Source organism: Pavona decussata, unplaced genomic scaffold, assembly GCF_977016875.1.
Source record: "Pavona decussata unplaced genomic scaffold, jaPavDecu1.1 SCAFFOLD_223, whole genome shotgun sequence".
NCBI lineage: Eukaryota > Metazoa > Cnidaria > Anthozoa > Scleractinia > Agariciidae > Pavona > Pavona decussata.
Genome location: NW_028145628.1, coordinates 92,050 through 111,968, shown reverse-complemented (window position 1 = coordinate 111,968; position 19,919 = coordinate 92,050). Strand labels below are relative to the sequence as shown.

The window sequence follows — 19,919 nt, the reverse complement described above, 5'->3', positions numbered from 1 at the left end:
ACTGGAAAAGAGTGTGTCATCCGAATTTCAAACACCTCGGCTGCGTTTCGTTTTTCCTAAGCACTTCTCGGTGTTTGGAAATCGAATGAAACAATCTTCTTCGTGTTTCATGATATTTTACGTGAATATTCACTCGTTCAGTTACCGGACGCTCATATCGTACGATAAGACGATAAGCTTTCGTCAGGGTAAGAACAAATGCCCAAATGGCGGGGGTTAGGATATAGAACACAATTTTCTCGATTCTTTATTCATTACTAATATTAATAATGTTATAAACACAATGTGTCCTGATCAGTAGCTTGAAACTGCACGTTTTCCGCTTGTTAATTAGGAAAGATAACGAAATGTTATCTAACAAACTGCGAAATAGTTCGATTAAGTAGAAAGCGGAGGTTAAGTTGTTGTGCTTCATTTCTCCACTAATGCGTATTTTCTTTCTTTCTTTCTTTCTGGCTTTCCGGTAAAGAAAATCTACCGTCCTTTTTGTCGAATAACGAAGCATCATTATAATAATGACATGCGAATGTAGATGCCTCATCAAGGAATCTACTGAATATTTCTTGAGATATTTTAGGGTGGAATACATACACGAACACGTTAAATATTCAGTGAAAATTGATTATTCAATGTTATACTTTCCTTCCTTTCTTAAGACAAAGACAAGCAAAAACGAAAAATAGAAACCGACGTTTCGGTGTCATCATGACATCATTATCAAGCTAGGTAAAATGTGGACAAAATCTAAATTGTCTCAAGTATTTAAAGAAGTGTTGTTCTCTAAAAACCAAGAAGAGACGCCGCTGGAAAACAAAAAACTGAAAAATAATTTGTTTTTCTTTTGCAAAATTACGGGTTTACTTGGAAAAATTGATCCACCGATTGTAGCCAATTTAGAAAATATTGAGTTAATTTTATTAACGGCCTAGTTACGCTGAGCTACTGGAATTTTAGACAATTTATAAACAACCAACCAAATTTTGAACACATGTTTTGTTGTGTTGGAAAGAGAAATGCCATTTTATCTTAAAATTAAAAGCTTGCAAAGTGACTAATCTTGAGAACGAACGATACAGGTAGATGTAACTGAGGCAGTTTAGGATTGAACGAAAAATAATCCTTTGTGGGTCTTTTATTAGAGCAAAGACAAAGTGAATCCCTTCCGACAAGGAGTATTTTTACTTTGTATTTCCCCAAGAATTATTAATGGTTTGAGAAGCTATCAAACACTGGAAAACAGTGTGTCATCCGAATTTCAAACACCTCGGCTGCGCCTCTTTTTTCCAAACACTCGTGTCTTACGATAAGACGATAATATTTCGGAAGAGGGTAAGAACAAATGCGCAAATGGCAGGGGGTTAAGATATAGAACAAAATTTTGTTGATAAACACAATGTGTCCTGATCAGCAGCTTGAAACTGCACGTTTTCCGTTTGTTAATTAGGAAAGATAACGAAATGTTATCTAACAAACTGCGAAATAGCTCGATTAAGTAGAAAGCGGGGGTTAAGTTGTTGTACTTCATTTTACCACTAATGCGTATTTTCTTTCCTTCTTTCTTTCTTTCTTTCTTTCTTTCTTTCTGGCTTTCCGGTAAAGAAAATCTACCGCCCTTTTTGTCGAATAACAAAGCAGCATTATAATAATGACATGCGAATGTAGATGCCTCATCAAGGAATCTACTGAATATTTCTTGAGATATTTTTGGGTGGAATATATACACGAACACGTTAAATATTCAGTGAAAATTGATTATTCAATGATATACTTTCCTTCCTTTCTTAAGATATAGACAAGCAAAAAAGAACGATAAAAACCGACATTTCGGTGTCATCATGACACCATTATCAAGCTAGGTAAATTGTGGACAAAATGTAAATTGTGACAAGTATTTAAAGCAGTGTTGTTCTCTGCGGGATACCAAGAAGAGACGCCGCTGAAAACGAAAAACTGAAAAATAATTTTTTTCTTCAAAATTTCAGTTTCACTTGGATAAATTGATTCACCGATCGAAGCCAATTTGGAAAAAATTAGAGTTCATTTTATTACAGGCCTAGTTACGCTGAGCTACTGGAATTTTAGACAATTTATAAACAACCAACCAAATTAATTTAACTCCAAAATTAAAGTCTCGTTTTTGGGCGACAAAACTATTGAATATTTGGTATACACAAAAGGTAAATACTGACTATGAACGTGTAGAGGACGAACAAAGCTATTGTGGGCTAAACGCGGAATAGATACAATGGAACAGTGGTTCTGGCAGGGACGTTTACTCTGTTTTTTCGAAATAAACAGAAAAGAATGCATGTAATTTCTTCAGAAGAAAAGGAATTGTGTCCATCTGGGAAGGTTTTGGGATTAGTGGGAAGAGGCCAATTGGGAATTTTTGAACCCGAATAAGAATAGCTAATTGGAAATTCATGATCCCAAAATATTGTGCACTTGGTCAGTTTAGCCCTTAGCGAAGAAAGTCACGAACAATACACTTCGTTGTCACAGAATTTTTTTTTAAGAGACTAGACTATTTGACCTTTTAAATTCAATATAATCCTAGCTAGTGCCTTCTGTTAACTAGTTTTGTGAAATTTTGCCAAGTGTTGAGTGACTGACTAAAATTAAACACACAAACTGAACAGATAAGGTGTTTTCTACTGTTTATAACCTGGGCATCAATCTCGTTCCCAGGGTCCAATCTTTCTACAAGTCACATCGACAATGACGTCACTAAACATTCCAAAGATCGGTAAATACTAGGTACGTCGGATTGATTCCGGAAACCTAGTTTTTGGTTGCAGACTCCAAGACCGATAGTGACAACTGCTAAGCCTGTACAATGCAGCACGCAATATACCCTAATTGAACTTACCCAAACCGCCTACAACTTACACAAAACGAAGCTTTAGCTAAAGCAGGTCATTTTTATGGAACAGCTTGCCCGAGAACCAGCGCAAAATAGACTCACTTGGGCGCATTACAAGGAAATAGACCGATTTTATATCATTGGTCAAACAGGGTCTCACACGGCAACCTTGGAGATCTGCATATGTTATTATTATTCTGACGTTGTAGAAATTAGTACACTGTATACTTATTGTGTATTTACTAACGGTTTTACCGTGTTGAAGGACACGTAGCTTGTATGTAGGTAAGTGTGTATGTTACCGCCTACTTCCTTACTAAGTCTCCACGATTTTTTTCTTTTTGCCGTCGCTCCATGTACCACGGAGGCAAGGAACAGGCTTTCATTTAGTGAATAGCCATACCTTAAGATTTAATCCGCAAACTCGAAACCTGGCGCAACATAAGCAGCAGTACAGCATAGCTTTCCTTTGAAAGAAACTACAAGAGAAAAACAAGTACTTCAAAAACATCAGCCCATTTTCCTTTTTTCTAATGGGGTTAGTTTGAAATGATACGACATTTGAAAAATTTAGGGAAACGGACAACTTAGTCGTGATGCATGTTTGACACAACACTTGATGCTATCGAGTCTTCACCGCAAAAATTAGTGTTGAACTAGACAGCATTTGAGAAAGCACTTGTCCACTTTCCTGAATTTACAATTATTTGATTTAATTGAACAGCATGTTATAGTATCACAGTGGAGAGCGAGGTAAAAAATTAACCGATTTCAGATGCATTGATAAACATTTTTAAAACGTGCGGCACCTTCTCTTCTGGATTGTTGTTTTGGAAACAATAACCTTTTTTGTGAATGAGGCAAAAACTTACAAACTTTATTTTTGACGGAAATGTGTGAAATGTAAGACTTGTTCCCAGTCGCTTCTGAGAAAAATTTGCTGAGAACGCGTTGCATCTAGGGAAGGTCGAAGAATAAGTAGGAACTGGGAACGAGTCTGGTCTGCTTCGTGTTTTTAAATCACCATATTGTTAAATTGTGTCAATTTCCGGTTAGCTTTCGTGGAAGTCACATCCAATTAGTTTTGACAAATTGTACTCAGCTCTTTATCATGAAAAATATTCCTTGGTAGTTAGTAAAGGATGAATAATGATCTCATCTTTAGCCAAATCGAGTGCAATAGACTGAGTTGTAAAATGTGAAGTGACGTTACTTGCAGTCAACTCAAAAAACCATAATACTAACGGTTTAACAGTCAACTTTCGTCACGGGTGACCGGTACTTTTGACATTTGAATGGAGTTCTGAAATTTAAATGTCGATTTTGAATATAGCTAGCGTAGACAATTCCCTAGTTTATTTATTGATAAAGCTATGGAATTTTCTTTACATTACAACATTAAGCACAAATGTTTGCCGAATATTTTGAGTTTTTTTCCAGTTGATGCAACTTTTTCGGAAAGATTTCCATAGGAATGTTCAAGATTCCATTCAAATGCCGGACATTACAAAAAGGAATTCGAATGTTCATTTCATTCTCGGAAATACTGGTCATGCGTGACGTAGGTCGACTGTAACTGACGCCTTAAGATAATCCCAAACCTGAGAAGTTCACTTAGTAATCAAATAAGACGTAAATTTTAATAGACTGATTACCTTTCTTTAAATTTAAGGATTCTAAAAGTAGTCAGTAAAGGTACTGTCACGACATTAAAACGTTTGCTAAATTTATTGCTTGTATATATTAATAAAAATATCATTGACTATTATTTACAGTGATAACAGATCAAATTCGTACCTGGCTACGAGACTTAGGGGAATAATACAAAAGAAATTACTTTGAGGTTCAGAAATGGATAATTAATTTCTTTTGTTTTGTTCCCCTAAGCCTCGTAGCCAGAATAGAATTTTAATTTATCAAAATCGGTCATTTTCGAGTTGCTGCATGCATGTGAACCTCATTATGAAAGTGAGGCAAATTGCAAAGTTTTTCATATGAAAATTAGTTTTGTTTGAATATCAATGAAAACTAATATTCCTGATACAAACTTTGCGCTTGGCGTCGCTTTCATATTGAGGTTCAAAGCAACTCGAAAATGGACCTATGGTCTATTGAGGTACAAGGTTTTTGTATCTTCTTTTTTTCAATGCCAGACCAACTGAAGATCTAACTCTAGGATGATTGACAACTTTGGGCCAATGGTTCGGTGACCGAGCAAATCATTGCAAAGTTCTTATTACTTCAAGAGCTTAATCTCACTCATGCTCATTCTGCAAGACCCAGGGGGAGACAGTTGGGACGAGTAAAAATTCGGCGAAGACTATCTGCACGTGGGTAGCCTGTAGAGCTTGTGCACAGGCCACCACTCTGTCTCAAATGATGATTTGCTTTTGGATTCAGGCTGCTTAGCCTAGACTTCAGATTAACTGTTCTCCAAAGTCTTCACGCAATCATTCCGAAGAGGATTGCGTGATGACCTCGGGCGTCACGGATCGTTTATAGACTGAGAAATGTACGCGTGTGGAGGAAAATGATCTGAAAACCCCATTCATTGTATTTTCCAAGTTTTAGTCTTGCCAAAGAGAAACTCGCCACTTCCGGGAACTCCAACAGGAGCGTTGTACTCCAACAATGCGCTCAAGCTCAGCGGCTCCCACTGTTTGCCTTGAATCTTCTTAGCTTCCCTCACGCCCATACTGCTGGCAGGGGCTGACAGAGTTCCTCTAATATGGACCCCTCGCGGCGGTCCCGTGTTAACAGGTGCCATTTCTGAGGAGCTACCAGGGGCGTTGTAACGTTTGCTGAATTCTCCTTTACAAGTGGCCATTTCTTCCGTGAGGAACGTTATTTTCTCTCCTCCGACGATAACATCTTTCTGTTTTTCTGGCTCATGCGTGCTTTCCTCCCTAGGGGAGAGGGGTAAGAGTAAGGACTGGCTTCCCCCGTCGGCGTCTGTTAAGGCGAGAACTGGTAATTGTGGAACATGGTGCTTCTAGAAGGAAAGTGATAACAAAAAGTAAGTGGATGACACACAACTAATATCTTTTTTTTTTCGGACGGTGCCTTCTAACACAGAAGTATTTTTGCACAGTTTATGACTACGCGGAAAAAGCAGATCTTAGTCTGGGCTACTGGAATCCAGAAAGAAAATTGGGGGTAGCAGGGCATTTTTTATTCTGAAATACAGTAAAATACAAAGGAATGAATTTTTGTTCATTGAAGCTTTACTATCTCTGAAAAATGCACGGTTACCCCCAATTTTCTTTTTGGATACCAAGAGCACTTGGTATCCAAGTTCTGCTTTCTCCGCATAGTTTTAAACCACGCAAAAATATCCCTGTATTAGTGGGCACCACCCACAGAAAATCCGAGTATCTCGAGATGCACAGAACGTATGCGCAGTAACAAAAGTAGGCACCGTCCTCAAAGCGGTATAAACAAAAACAAAAAGCTCAGCTTAAAATGTTAGGTACCGTCTCAATTGCAGTGGTTTAAAACGAGCGATCTGCGAATATCGAAGTACCTCAAGCGCCGCTCTTGTTGCAATTCGAGTTTGCTTTGGTTCTTCCTTACTACGGTCTGTAATCTGGCCCCTAAATTATAAGCTTCACTGCGCCACAAATCGTCAGTTACCCACCTTTGGCATTTCCAGTATTTGCTCGGGGTTGTACCTCGGAGGTCGGCTTACTGTCCCCTCGGAGGGGTCCCCAGGGTCCATGGTTTTGACTAGCAGTTTAGTCTTGTCACGATTCATGTGAGCCACTCTGAACATGAGCTCGAGGCGATGGCGGGTGAATTTGATGTCCTGAATCAACTGGCTTTCACTAGCACGGTCCTCTTCAAAAACCTGAAAAATGATAACGTTACTTCTGATCTCATTGCAGTACTACTGACAAGCCAATATAACCTCCGAACAAACAGCAATGGCATTCTCTTTTCCCCCCCGGAAAGATCAGCTCCACTTGGAGACCGATCGTACTCGCGAACGGCTCCAAAGCTATGGAAAGAACTGCCACTCGAGCTGAGAGGCTCAACTTCCGTTGACATTTTTAACTCAAAGCCTAAAACATTTTTGTATAAAAAGTCCCATCTTCAATTTTTATACGTCACTCATCTCGTGATAGGAAACATTTTTATAATGTTTACAAGTTTCGTTTATGGTTATAGTTTATTATTTTTTTTATGATCATGTGAAGTGCATTTGAATATTTATATAGACTAGTAACAGTAAGCAAGGATTAAAAAGTGCAGTCGACATGCCAATTTGTATGTTGAAGAGCGGGAACTTGTGTGGGTGGAATCTTCACTTGAAAATGAGGCCAGATTCTTGCATCAAAACGAGGTAAATTTGCGCAACAGAGAAACAAAATGGCCGCCAACCTCGATTTGTTCCGCGTCCATTTGCACAGGCAGCCCAACGAAAACATAAAATTAGACTTGCGGTCTCCCATTGTCGCCCACGAAAATGCGCTAATGGGTTTCAAGGGGAAAGAATTGGGGTTTCCTTCTCGACCACGCCACCCAGTCCTCTGGTCCCATTCCTGCTAATTTCGTGGTTCATGATAAGCTCCTACGACTGTGACCCATGTATTCTAGCATCGCTGACATCAATTGGGAGTCACTAAAATAATACTTACATTGTCGCCATCTTTACAGAAACTCCTTCTGACTGTAGGGATGTTCTTGTGAAGACATTCTCGAAGAAAAGCTCTATAAGCATTCTAAACAATTTAAAATAAAAACAGATATGAACGTGGATTAAGCACAAAAAGTATTTTTGTAACAGCATGTCTGTAAACAATGTAAGTTACAGATTTGCTAAACCCTACATACTGTTAGTCAGGATCCCAAGCGAGAGGGGGGAGGGGAAAGGTTCTGTTGTGGAGCCTGGAGCCTGAAGCCTTTCTCTTCTTGCAGCTCAGATAAAAATTCTGATTCTGGCTAAATGCAGCCTTGGGTCTAGTTGTTGAAAGCCCGATTAAGTTAATCCTGTGTTAACGTGAACTTTGATTCGAGTTTAATAATTATTACTTATCAATAGAAGGTCACATGCATAGACATCTAGACCCAAAGGGCAGTATGCTAAAAATACTTTTTATAACCTATTAAGAAACAGCAAAAGATCTCTTTTACTTATATTATAAAGACACGAGTGTTTTACTGGAAAATACACCACTCGTAAAATTCATACGAAACTACATCCAGGACCCGGGTGGCGTATTTTTCATATCCTCACTAATGAGGATATTGATGAGTCATTTCTCGCTTTTTTCACGGTTGTTTGTGCAAACAGTCAGTAAGACACTCGTGTCTATATAATGAAAAGAAAATTGCACGGTGGCTTGAAGGTATGAATTTCATTTTCTCGCGTTAAAAACAATACTGTTTTTACTACTTGAAAATAAAATTCATATCTTCGAGCCACCGTGTAAGATCCTCTATATACATGATATACATACAAATGTTGAGTTGAAGATTCTTTGAGCAAGTTAATGATGATCACCTATACACCTCAGGCGAGTATACATATTTGTAAAACTTGCCATAATTTTGATCGGGTAGTGCTGTGCACGTGCTGGGAACCTGGTTGTTTACGTTCACTTACTCACTTACTCACTTACTCACTGTTATATGCCTGACAACATCACAGTGTGGGTAGTCGCACTATAAAACTACCCACAAAAAGCTGTACTGTGAAGTTGAAAAATGTACCTTAACATCAAATGGAATCATGTCATCCTGTTTTTCCAGTTTAATTTGTGAGTTGTTCCTCAGTGTGCCCCACAGTTCCTTTGCTCCAATGCCACTCACTTTATTGATGAAAATAATAGCAAATACAACATCTTAATAATGCAATAATAAGAAAAAATAATCTGCACATCATACCTTGGACTACAGTACATGTAACTTTTTGTAAACTTATCTGAGCACATTTTGGACATTTATAATAGAACTTCACAGTTTCCACGTTTTCAGAAATATTAATTCATTAGCACAACCTTAAAAGCTTGCACAACATAATAAACAGCACCACAGGAAAGTGCTGCTTGATAGCTTTCATTTGAATGGTGACAGGAATGGATTTCATTCACAGACTCAGAAGTTAGAGCCATCTTGTAAAACATAATAACAGTACCACAGGAAAGTACTGCTCAGTAGCTTTCATTTGAATGGTCACACTTTAGGATTTCATCCACAGACTCAAAAGTTAGAACCACCTTGTACGGCATAATAAACAGCACCACAAGAAAGTACTGCACAGTAGCTTTCATTTGAATGGTCACACGTTAGGATTTCATCCACAGACTTAAAAGTTACTGAGCCTCCTTGTACGGCATAATAAACAGCACCACAGGAAAGTACTGCTCAGTAGCTTTCATTTGAATGGTCACACTTTAGGATTTCATCCACAGACTTAAAAGTTACTGAGCCTCCTTGTACGGCATAATAAACAGCACCACAGGACAGTACTACTTAGTAGCTTTCATTTGAATGGTCACACCTTAGGGTTTCATCCACAGACTCAAAAGTATGAACCACCTTGTAATAATAATTACAGCACCACAGCAAGGTACTGCTCAGTATCTTTCATTCAAATGGTAACACATTAGGATTTCATCTATAGAGTGACTCAAATGCTGGAACAACATTATACAACAACAAACTACTGCTCAGAATATGCATTTCATTTGAAACAGAATAGTCACACTTTAGGACTTTATCCAAAGACTCAAAAAGTTGGAACCACAGTAACTGATTCTACAGGTGGGCTCAAATTCTGATTCTGTAGAATGATATGACTCTGAGAATGTGTTGGTTAATTAAGGTCAACATTGGGTCACATACATTTTCTTTGCACCACCATAGGATTAAGAGTCTTCTTTGCTCCTTCACGGAACGTGGGGTGCAGGAAATCCTCAGCTTCTGAGCCCAACAGCTTCTGTAGCTGAACCTCAACTGGGTCAAGCAGTAATTCTTTAAAGTTGTCCGTCAACAGCAAAGTGTCAACATCTGTTAGTCCACTGCTATCCAAACTCAGTTGACCTGGAGACTGGGTCTTAGTGCTGCCATAACTGCTACGCTTGTCTGTCGATGATTTAAACATGCGTTCCGGTTGATGGCTGCTGATAATGCGGACATGTGATTTTAAACTGGCAGCTTTCTTCCTGTCTTGAGCTGAGGAAGAAAACATGATTAAAGTTGATAGAGGGAAGGCATTTTATCTGGGGGGCGGGGGATAGGATACTCCCCTAAATTAGGGAGCTTAATAAGCAACGGCGACGGCAACGGCATCCAAAACGTCACCTGAAAATATAACTCCATTTCATTTGTGCTACTTCACGATTATTATTTTCAACTCCCTCAACTTTTACAAAAATGGCAAACTATCCAGGAACCAAATTGGTAGGGGTGGCGTTCAGGTTAAGAAAGAAATGAAAAATTCATCGTCGTCCGTTGACGTTCTCCACAAAACCTTAAATGTGGTCGTTTCACGTTGTTATTTTCCAGAGGACAGCAAAGAAATGTTTACCAAATGTAAAACGCACATGTAGAGCGATTGTTTTTGCTCATTAAACCTATTGTTTTACGGCGTTGTTGTTGCCATTGCCTTGTATGAACTATATAGGTACAGTATGTACATGTACATGTATGTGCCGCCCTGGCCAAGGGGGATTGATTTTTGGACAGTTGTGCTACTGAAAATACACATGTACACATAGAATGTAATTTTAACCATTTTGGTCTGGATGTCTGAAAACAGGTTTGCATGTGAAAAGGGATATGAATCTCAGTGATCACGGTCTCATTTAAGCAGGACTGGACAACAATAATTATTATACAGTTTGGTCAGAAATTGGGTCAGGATTTTGAGAATCAGGTGGGCGCACACCCTCAACAAAAATTCTGAGGCTAATTGTCTACACTATACTGGATAGCTCTTGTGCCGGCACCAAAAAAATATCCAATAGGGCTTTTGTTCACACACAAAACGTTGATTTCGGATCGATTTTTGTGCCGGAGTGATGCAGCACTGGTTCGGTCTTGAAAGGGAATCATCATTAATCCATGTATATTGGAAAGGTTTTTGACACTTTCTTCAGTAGTGTGAACAAGGAATAGAACCCGAAACGAAAGTCAACAATGGGAGGTGAGGATTGGATTCTAGTGGAAAGATGGCAGCGGTTTTGGGCCACTTCTGTTCAAACCAGGCCGGAGTATTTTTGACAATCGCATAAAATGCTATCCAGCATAGTGTAGGCATAGCCTGATAAGGGGCAACCCCCAGACAGGATTTCGACATTAGAGTGCACAAGAGTTGGAAATCCAAGAAACTGCCCCTGATGAAAAACCTCACAGGATCCTCAAGGATCTTTGAAGATCTTCAAAGACCTGCTAAAGATCCTCAAAGATAAAGATCCTCAAAGGATCCTTACAGGATCTTTGAGGATCCTCCAAAGATCTTTAAAGATCCTGTATCTGCAAGATCTTGAACAATGTCTACAAAGATCCTCAGGGAATTGACAAGGATCTTGCAAGGATCTTACAAAGATCCTTGTAAAGATTCCTGCAAAGATCTTTGCAAGGATCCTTGAAGATCCTCAAGGATTAAATGAAGATCTTTAAAGAATCCTTAAAAGATCCTTGTAAAGATCTTGCAAGGATCTTTGCCAGGATCCTTGAGGATTTAATGAGGATCTTTGAAGAATCTTAAAAAGATCCTTGTAAAGATCTTGCAAGGATCTTTGCCAGGATCCTTGAGGATTTAATAAGGATCTTTGAAGAATCTTAAAAAGATCCTTGTGAAGATCTTGCAAAGATCTTTGCCAAGATCCTTGAGGATTTAATGAGGATCTTTGAAGAATCTTGAAAAGATCCTTGTGAAGATCTTGCAAAGATCTTTGCCAGGATCCTCAAGGATTTAATGAGGATCTTTGAAGAATCTTAGAAAGATCTTTGCTAGGATCCTCAAAGATTTAACGAGGATCTTTAAAAAATCTTAAAGGATTGTTGCCATTATTTTTTCAGGATCCTCAAGAATTTAATGAGGATCTTTGAAGAATCTTTAAAGCATCTTTCAAAGATCTTTCCCATGATCCACCAGGATCCTCAATAATTTTTAAACTGGATGTTTTCGTTTTTTTTTTTGGCTGAGACTTGCTACCAGGATCCTCAATAATTTTTAAATTGGATGTTGGTTGAAGATCTTATTATAAATAGATCCCTGTAAGTATTTGAAACAGCAGCAAGTCTCAGCCAAAAAAAATAGTAACACATTGTTAAGGGCTCAATAATAATAATATTTATTTAACACCATGTTACCGTGCAAAAGACAAAACTTGCAAAAACCGAACACAAAAGTCAATGAGATGGTATACATTAAGATGATTGCACTTTGCAAGTCGAGCTTTTAGTCAGCTGATTGATCAAATTATATTAATAAGCTGAAGATTAACTACAGAACTGAGTGTAGTTAATGAAGGAGACAAAGATGAATTGAAAACTGATAAAAGAAGTCATATTCAATTTCATAAAGAGCTGGTATGAATATTGATACAAATCCTACATAAGAATCTCATAGTGCATTTCAGAGTTACATGACTGTTTCACTGGTGGTCTGACATACATGTAAATTGCACAATCACTCTTAATTAAGCCCATCAATTTCCTAACCAATGAAATTGTCTCATTGTTTTTTTTTTTTTAATTGCATTGAGCACACTTGGTACTGACATGAAAGCTACCAAATTAAGATTTCAGATGTTAACCCAAAGGTAACCTGTGAAGAGTTTTAAAGTTAACCTTGAGTTCCACACAGTCTGGAAAGATTAATCTGTTACCAACACATGGTACATGTATATTGAATCTAAATCATTCAATTTTTGGTTGAAAATACTATAAAGCCACTGATCAGGGCTGTCATTAAGTTGTTAGCATGTGGCATTAAGCTTCTCACCCGTAACAATCTTGTTAATATCTGAGTAAAATGACCCTTCAACCATCAAGATCAGCTGTAACATCAAGGTTCTTTCAAGGGAATCCAGGCCTAATAGGTGTTATGGGATACTGAGGGCCCTTAATGACAGCCCTGACTGATTAAGTACCAATTTCATCAATTATTACAGTTACCCTTCCCATGGAACACATGTTAATTTAATCATGTTGGTAGTGCTTTAACACAGGACTAACATGACAAAGATGCATGGCATCCATAGGAAAATAATTACTTTTCTATAAAAAAAGAAATTTTTTCAAGTAAATTGAAAATAAGATCTTAAACAGATTTTGATAAGGTCTTGCCTATTTCTCAATGTTTTCTTAATAAGATCTTAATCAAAATTTGTACCATGATCTTACAACCATTCTGATTAAGATCTTATCACCTTACAATTATCTTGGTAAGATCTTAGCATAAATTAAGAAATAACAGTTCTATAAAACAATTACTGGCCCACTGGCCTGAGTGGAAAGTCTACAACAACTCTCAATAGCTGTTGAAACGCTGCTCCCCTTTCCTCTGGGTCAATGTTTTTTGAGCAAATTGGCGTGCACGTCGACGTTGCTTTCATTGTACTTTACTTAGGAGGAGGAGGGAGGGAGACACTTCTAACAAACAGTGTTTCAACATTTTGACGCCAATAGTAAGCTCTTGTCAGCATTTTCTCAGAGGGAAATAGTAGATGGTGACTTGACCAATGGGGGCATACACTTAACCTTAGTTAATATATAATTATTGTTCTAATTGGTAGCTTTTTTTAGCAAGGAAAATAGCTTAAAAAAAATTATATCTTGTTTTTTGTTTTTGTTTTGTTTTTTGGTTTTAATTATTTTTCTTTTTTTCTCCACAGGGGCCATACAGGATAATTTCAAGCTTTCATGTTTTCTTGCCTTTAACATGCAACAGAAATTGTTGGGGGTTTTTTTGGTTGTTATGTTTTTTTATGTTTATTTTTTTATTTTTATTTATTTGTTTATTTTACACTAACACTAAAGAACATTATTGTACCACTGGAAACCAAGCTCTTATTCATATGTACACTCTGTTAGGTTGCTTCTTTCTTGGAAAAATAATACTGGCAAATAATAAGTGTCAGGATTGTTTAGAAAGGCTTTAAAGCTGCCAGGTTAATTAAGTCAAATAGATTATTATTAGTGCTTCATTAATTGATGCAAATGGAAGAAAAAGTTACGTGTAGATCTTTATCCTAGTCTAGAGAACATTTGTTGGTAAAGGTTTGTTTCTGTCACTTTTGCGGATTACAATATTATAATTATAGTGCCGTTGATCTTGTGAGAATGCATCACAAGAACTTGAATACAATTTTATGCCTTGTAAAAAAGCCATGTATGGCATTGTAGATGAAAGTTTCCATGCTAACTTTTGAAGATTGTTGTGATCAATTTATTTCACATGAATAGCCAAGATTTAGCAATAAAAGGTTATCACACTTCGAATTTTTCTTGTTGGTTATGGTTTGACAATGCCTCAGCCTTTGAATTGAAGTGCTAGGAACATATCCACCTCAAGTCAGCTTCTTGGTACAGTGTATTTCAAGCAAGCTGTGATCAAACTCTCAGGAACACATGATTCTAGGTTATTTGAATGAACCATTGTAGGTCATTGCCAGAAATGTCAGGGCAATCCAAAAAAAAAAAGAAGTATACACTCCAGGTTTTTCCCTATTTTGCAGCTTGCTTGGAAAACAAAATCAAATATCGGCCCTTTTTGGTAAGATCGTGACAATTTCAAGATCTTGGTAAGAAACTTATAAGACCTTGCAAGATCTTGGTAAGAATCTTATATTAAAATCTTTTAAGATTTTGGTAGGAATCTTATAAGATCTTGTAAGATCTATGTAAGAATCTTGTGAGATCTTGTAAGAGCTGGATAAGAATAAGAATCTTTTAATCGTACAAGATATACGAATCTTTTGACAAGATCTTGTAAGGTTCTTGTAAAATTCTTATTTCTTATTAAGAATCTTGATAAGATTATTGAAGGATACTTAATGAGGATCTTTGTAAGATCTTAGGAGGATCTTTGCAAGATCTTGAGAGGATCTGCATGAGGATCTTAATAAAGATCTTCAAGGATCTTTGAAAAGATCCTCAAGGATCCTTCATTTTCTTGCCAAGATCCTCAAGGATCTTTAAGGATCCTCTAAGGATCTTCAAAGATTCTTGAAGATCTTTGAAAGATCTTGGGAGGATCCTCGAAGATCCTTGAGGATCTTTGCAAGATCTTGGGAGGATCCTTAAAGATCCTTGAGGATCTTTGCAAGATCTTGGGAGGATCCTTAAAGGTTCTTGAGGATCTTTGAAAGATCTTGGGAGGATCCTTAAAGATTCTTGAGGATCTTTGAAAGATCTTTATGGATCTTTGAAGATCCTTAGAGGATCCTTAAAGATCCTTGAGGATCTTTGAAGATCCTTAGAGGATCCTTAAAGATCCTTGAGGATCTTGGCAAGAAAATGAAGGATCCTTGAGGATCTTTTCAAAGATCCTTGAAGATCTTTATTAAGATCCTCATAAAGATCCTCATGCAGATCTTTAAGGATCCTTAAAGATCCTTGAAAGATTTTCACCAGGGGCACTTTCTCCTGCTCTTTTTGGCTCTGTTTAATAGATGTAGCATGTACTGTACTAGCAAGCTTCTGGCAAATAATAACAGCCTCATTCTTCAAATTTAATTGTGGCCCTCGCAATAAAACAAAATATACATGAAATACACTTTACTCTTTCTTTTGTGACAATGAGTCTGTATGCTTAAATTGAGGTGATTTGATGCAATCTTAATTTAACAACCAAATTTCCACTTACTACATCACTACATGCAGTGGCTAATATGCTTTCATTAATATTATTTCTACATAATACTATTACTTACTCAAGACATCTCGTACAAAGTCAGAATATTCCTTTGACTTTGCCATTTTTGACAAACGCTTGGCTTCTTTCAACTACATAAGAAACGAATAAGACACTTTACTAATAAGTCTTATGGCATGCAATTGCTATGTTGCACAAAGTAATTTTTATCAACAGACAGTTACCAAGAAACATACATCTAATTATTCAAATAAGCTCTTGGATTTTATGAAAACACTACATGACATGATTAAAAAGGATAAACTGCGAAAAAACTATAAATTACAAAACTGATGACTTCTCAAAATCATAATATTATTTAAATAAATTTTGATTCATTTTACAACTTGTTTTAGGATCCAAGAAACAGTTCTTGAATTGTTAAATTCCTCAAAAAGAACTTACAAGAATAATCACCGGCTTGTCAATGAATATGTAAATAACAAGGAGTTAACTATTAATTATTAATAGGGAAACTCTGTACAAAGAAATCAATCTTAAATTATTCATTTTGTGGTATACATGTTGACACATTCATTGCCAATGTTCTAGGATAGGTTCAATTTATTCACATAAAAGCTTCAAATGTTTCATATCAGCTTCATGGCTTTTGTAATTTTCCATTGTTCCGTGGCTAGAAAAGTTAAAGTAATTTAAATCTGAGCCAAAGGAAATATTAACCACTTGACAGTTAAGAATGAATATAAGTTTATAAAAATTTAATCAGCATATTTGCCATATAATCACAGGGATATGGACTAAGTACTATACTCGAGCAGGACCCACCAAACCACAAAAGATGATCATGATGTCTTCATTGCATAGCCACCCCTCTATCCAGCAGCAAAAAATGATAGTGAGAAAATTATAAATCAAACCTCACTTTTCTTGTTTATCTTAAGCAATGTTAACTCTTGCTAGCTGAATATTTCTGTGTCAACTCAAATTTAAAGGCCAATAAAATTGTGTCGGTAAATGTTCATGAGATAAGGCAACCTCAATAACCCCCTACCGTGACAGACAAGGTGGGCCCAGATTCAAACCAACTTGTTACATATGACCAGTTCACTTAGGGGTGGACCATTATTTTAATGGGACAGTAAAAATATATGATTATTAATATTTATCCTAGATTTCCAAGGATCTTTTTGGGGGAATTCCCTCCACCAATATTTATAAGTAACTGTCTGCCACCAATAGGCCAAAAAGAATACAAGGTGGATTTTACAATTTTTCCCTAGAGCTTTAAGGGGAGGGGGAGGGGATGGGGAATGATGAATAATGATTTTATTATATATGACAGGAATTATCTCTGTTTTTTTTCGCCTGTATCGTTACATAAGCGAGCAAAATAGTCAACTCTATCTTAAGTTTGATTAATGAATGCAAAACAAACCGATTTTCACACTTAAAAAAATTGTTATTTGGTGTGTGAACTACCGTGTGAACCGGGTGTGAACTACGGGACATTACATGTCAAACAACTGGACATTACATCTGGCGTTTGGCCTGAAACAAAACCTTGTTAATGTATGTTGTAAAATTAAAAACTAGAGCAAATATTAAGAACAGTCACCTGCCAGCGTTTCTGCTCTATCTTTGCTTGGCGTATTTTGAACAGCATGTCTTGTCTTTTGATGATTTCATGCTGAATGGAAACCCTTTCCTTCAGGTATTGAAAATGTTCATCCTTCTCATCCTGTTTTATCTTTGACCACATCTCATACAGACGGACACATTGCTGTAACAAAGACATTTAACAGACAACTTGGTTTCATTGCTTGTTGGTGCAGCTTGTGACTCATTGGCTTCAATATATTGAGACTGTTTCAATACACGGGGCCGGGGCGGGGGAGGAACCTCAGAGAGTGGTGAGGGTGTCTGACCTGGTCTTGACCAAATTTTGTCCCAGACCCTACAGTGTATTTTGAAGACCAAATTCGTTTATAACATTTTTCAATACCTCTTTTCAGACCAAGCCTCTAGTATTCACACATAGCCATTCTCAGACATGGCCTCTAAAATCCATGCCCATTTTCAGTCTTCAGGTCAAATTGTTTCAGATCTAAACTCATCTCCAGGCCACAATGACTGAAAAACCATACCCTTTGGAGTGCCACATACATCTATACAGCTTATGTAAGGAAGTACCCCCTCTCCCCCCTCCCAATGTACAGACAATAAGTAGTTCTAGAATATATTCATATCTCCCAGGAAGGGATGTGCTCTGAGACCACCCTACCCCTCTAGAAATTTAAGAATTATCTCCATACTTTCCATTACATTTTTTATAAACTCAAGCCCTTGAGACCCCCCTCCCCCCTGAAATTTTTAATTCCTTTTGTGGGGGGGGGGGGGGGGTTAATTGACAATTATTCCAAGAGCGTGCGTTGGATATGGGATGATAGATAGCCAACGAGGCGCGTAGCACCGAGTTGGCTATAATCATCTCATATCCAACAAACGCGAGTGGAATAACAAATTTTATTAAAAACAATCAAGAAATATTGCTGTATTTTGCTGATTTCACTTTGCAAGAACAATAATTATTAGAAGGCAATTTAATGGTTGCTATTTTTCGGGCATCGTATAATGGCTCATATACCATGGCCGCTAAGCCAATCAAATTGCTTGAATTGCATTATACAATGATTCAGTTTTTAATAATTAACATTATTCCATGAGCATGCAATAAATTGGACATGAGATGATAGATAGGCCAACAAGGTGCAAAGTGCCAAGTTGGCTGTAATCATACCACATCCAATAAGTGTGAGTGGAATTATTGTTTTATTAAAAACATCCAAGAAATATTGCTACTTGTACATCTTGTTTATTTCACTTTGCAAGAACAATCAAAAACAATTTTATGGTGCCGTCACTTTTTCTGAGGCAATTTTGTATAATGGTGAGCATATACCATGTCTGCTTAGCCAATCAAAACTCTGGATTTGCAAATATCCAATGATCATGTTTTTGGATAATTTAATTTTCTATAACTAAAGTTCAGCCTCCCATAAGCGGACACCCACTTAAAGGAGTTTGAAAATGTAGTGTTTGCATGTAGCTGAGAACATGACCAAGTGTCCGCTTATGACGTGTCCACCTACAGGAGGTGTCCATTAATGGAGGTTTGACTGTACACAAGCTTACCAGCAATGTAGCTTTCTATTCCCTCACACCTACCTCTTCTCGTTCTTTGGCCGCCTTTGCCTCTGCCTCTGCCTTCTGTTTCTTAGCTTCTGTGAGATATTTAGCTCTGCTCTTTTTGGACACGGCAGAACTGGCAGCATCGCTCGGTGTTTCAAGAGCCCTATATTTATATAAAGTATTGATAATATTACAATAAAATGGAATCTCAGGTTTGCATCATATGACATGCATGTACATACAGTACCCATCATTTTCTAAACTTCTCAGTAGCTTTTGGAACCAGCTGAAAAAGGTAAATGAACTGGCAATTTTATTATTTCAATCTTTAAGCTTAATTAAATTTCCAGCTGATTCTATGACTTATGACTTTACTGTTGTTGTTCTAATTTTAAACCAAAGGAATCTACAATAACAAAGTTGTAAGAAACGTAACCTGAAGCTCATTTAAATATAAACCTAATTATTGGTTGTAATATTAGAATGTTTGAGCGAGAATCAACCAAATTCGAACAAATCAGAGCAAATTGAAACGAAAATTAACATTTCCCGAAAGAAGTACTACACTCAAGATGTCCTAAAAAGTGTAAACATTCATACTGGGAAGCGGGAATGCGTGAAATCACGAAGTCAAACTAAATAATTATATTATAAGCCACCGAGTCAAAACTCACTTTGTCGTATTGCTCTTTTGGGCGTAAACACCCGGCAAAGCGGGTAAAACAGACGACAAGGACATCTTATCTGCGGCCTACTCTTCTTTCCAGCATCGTGGCTGTCAACCTCGTTCGAAAATCCAGAGAATTAGAACAAACATGAGTGTATTAACTCAACAACGTTCCATTATTTCCATAGCAATATGCATGAGCTTCGAGAAAAAGAAAGAGTGAAGACTGGAAACAAACTTTCTCTCGATCCGAAAGCCTGGTGACTAAATTACAGAAGTGCAACGCTGACCAAAACATAGTGGGCTTCTTATATTAGAAACTGCTGGCTTTGAATCTGCAGGCGCGTTACGGTCTCCACCAATCAGAGACC

General features: G+C 37.3%; 2 protein-coding genes across 3 annotated transcripts in view; one reads left to right on the top strand and one right to left on the bottom strand.

The window, feature by feature from the left end:
- The window catches only part of LOC146458979 (mediator of RNA polymerase II transcription subunit 20-like), a 163,822-nt gene that overhangs the window by 70,186 nt on the left and 73,717 nt on the right, over nt 1-19,919 (top strand). The gene's annotated exons all lie outside the window — the stretch shown is intronic.
- Nucleotides 4,573-19,761, bottom strand: LOC146458986 (uncharacterized). Its single transcript, XM_085089885.1, has 9 exons — nt 19,556-19,761; nt 18,918-19,044; nt 17,308-17,472; nt 15,751-15,823; nt 9,710-10,039; nt 8,576-8,673; nt 7,501-7,584; nt 6,501-6,710; nt 4,573-5,855 (listed from the first exon to the last, which is right to left on the bottom strand). The coding sequence occupies exons 1-9, from the start codon at nt 19,618-19,620 to the stop codon at nt 5,412-5,414; spliced, it is 1,596 nt and encodes a 531-aa protein (XP_084946011.1). The 5' UTR covers nt 19,621-19,761; the 3' UTR covers nt 4,573-5,411.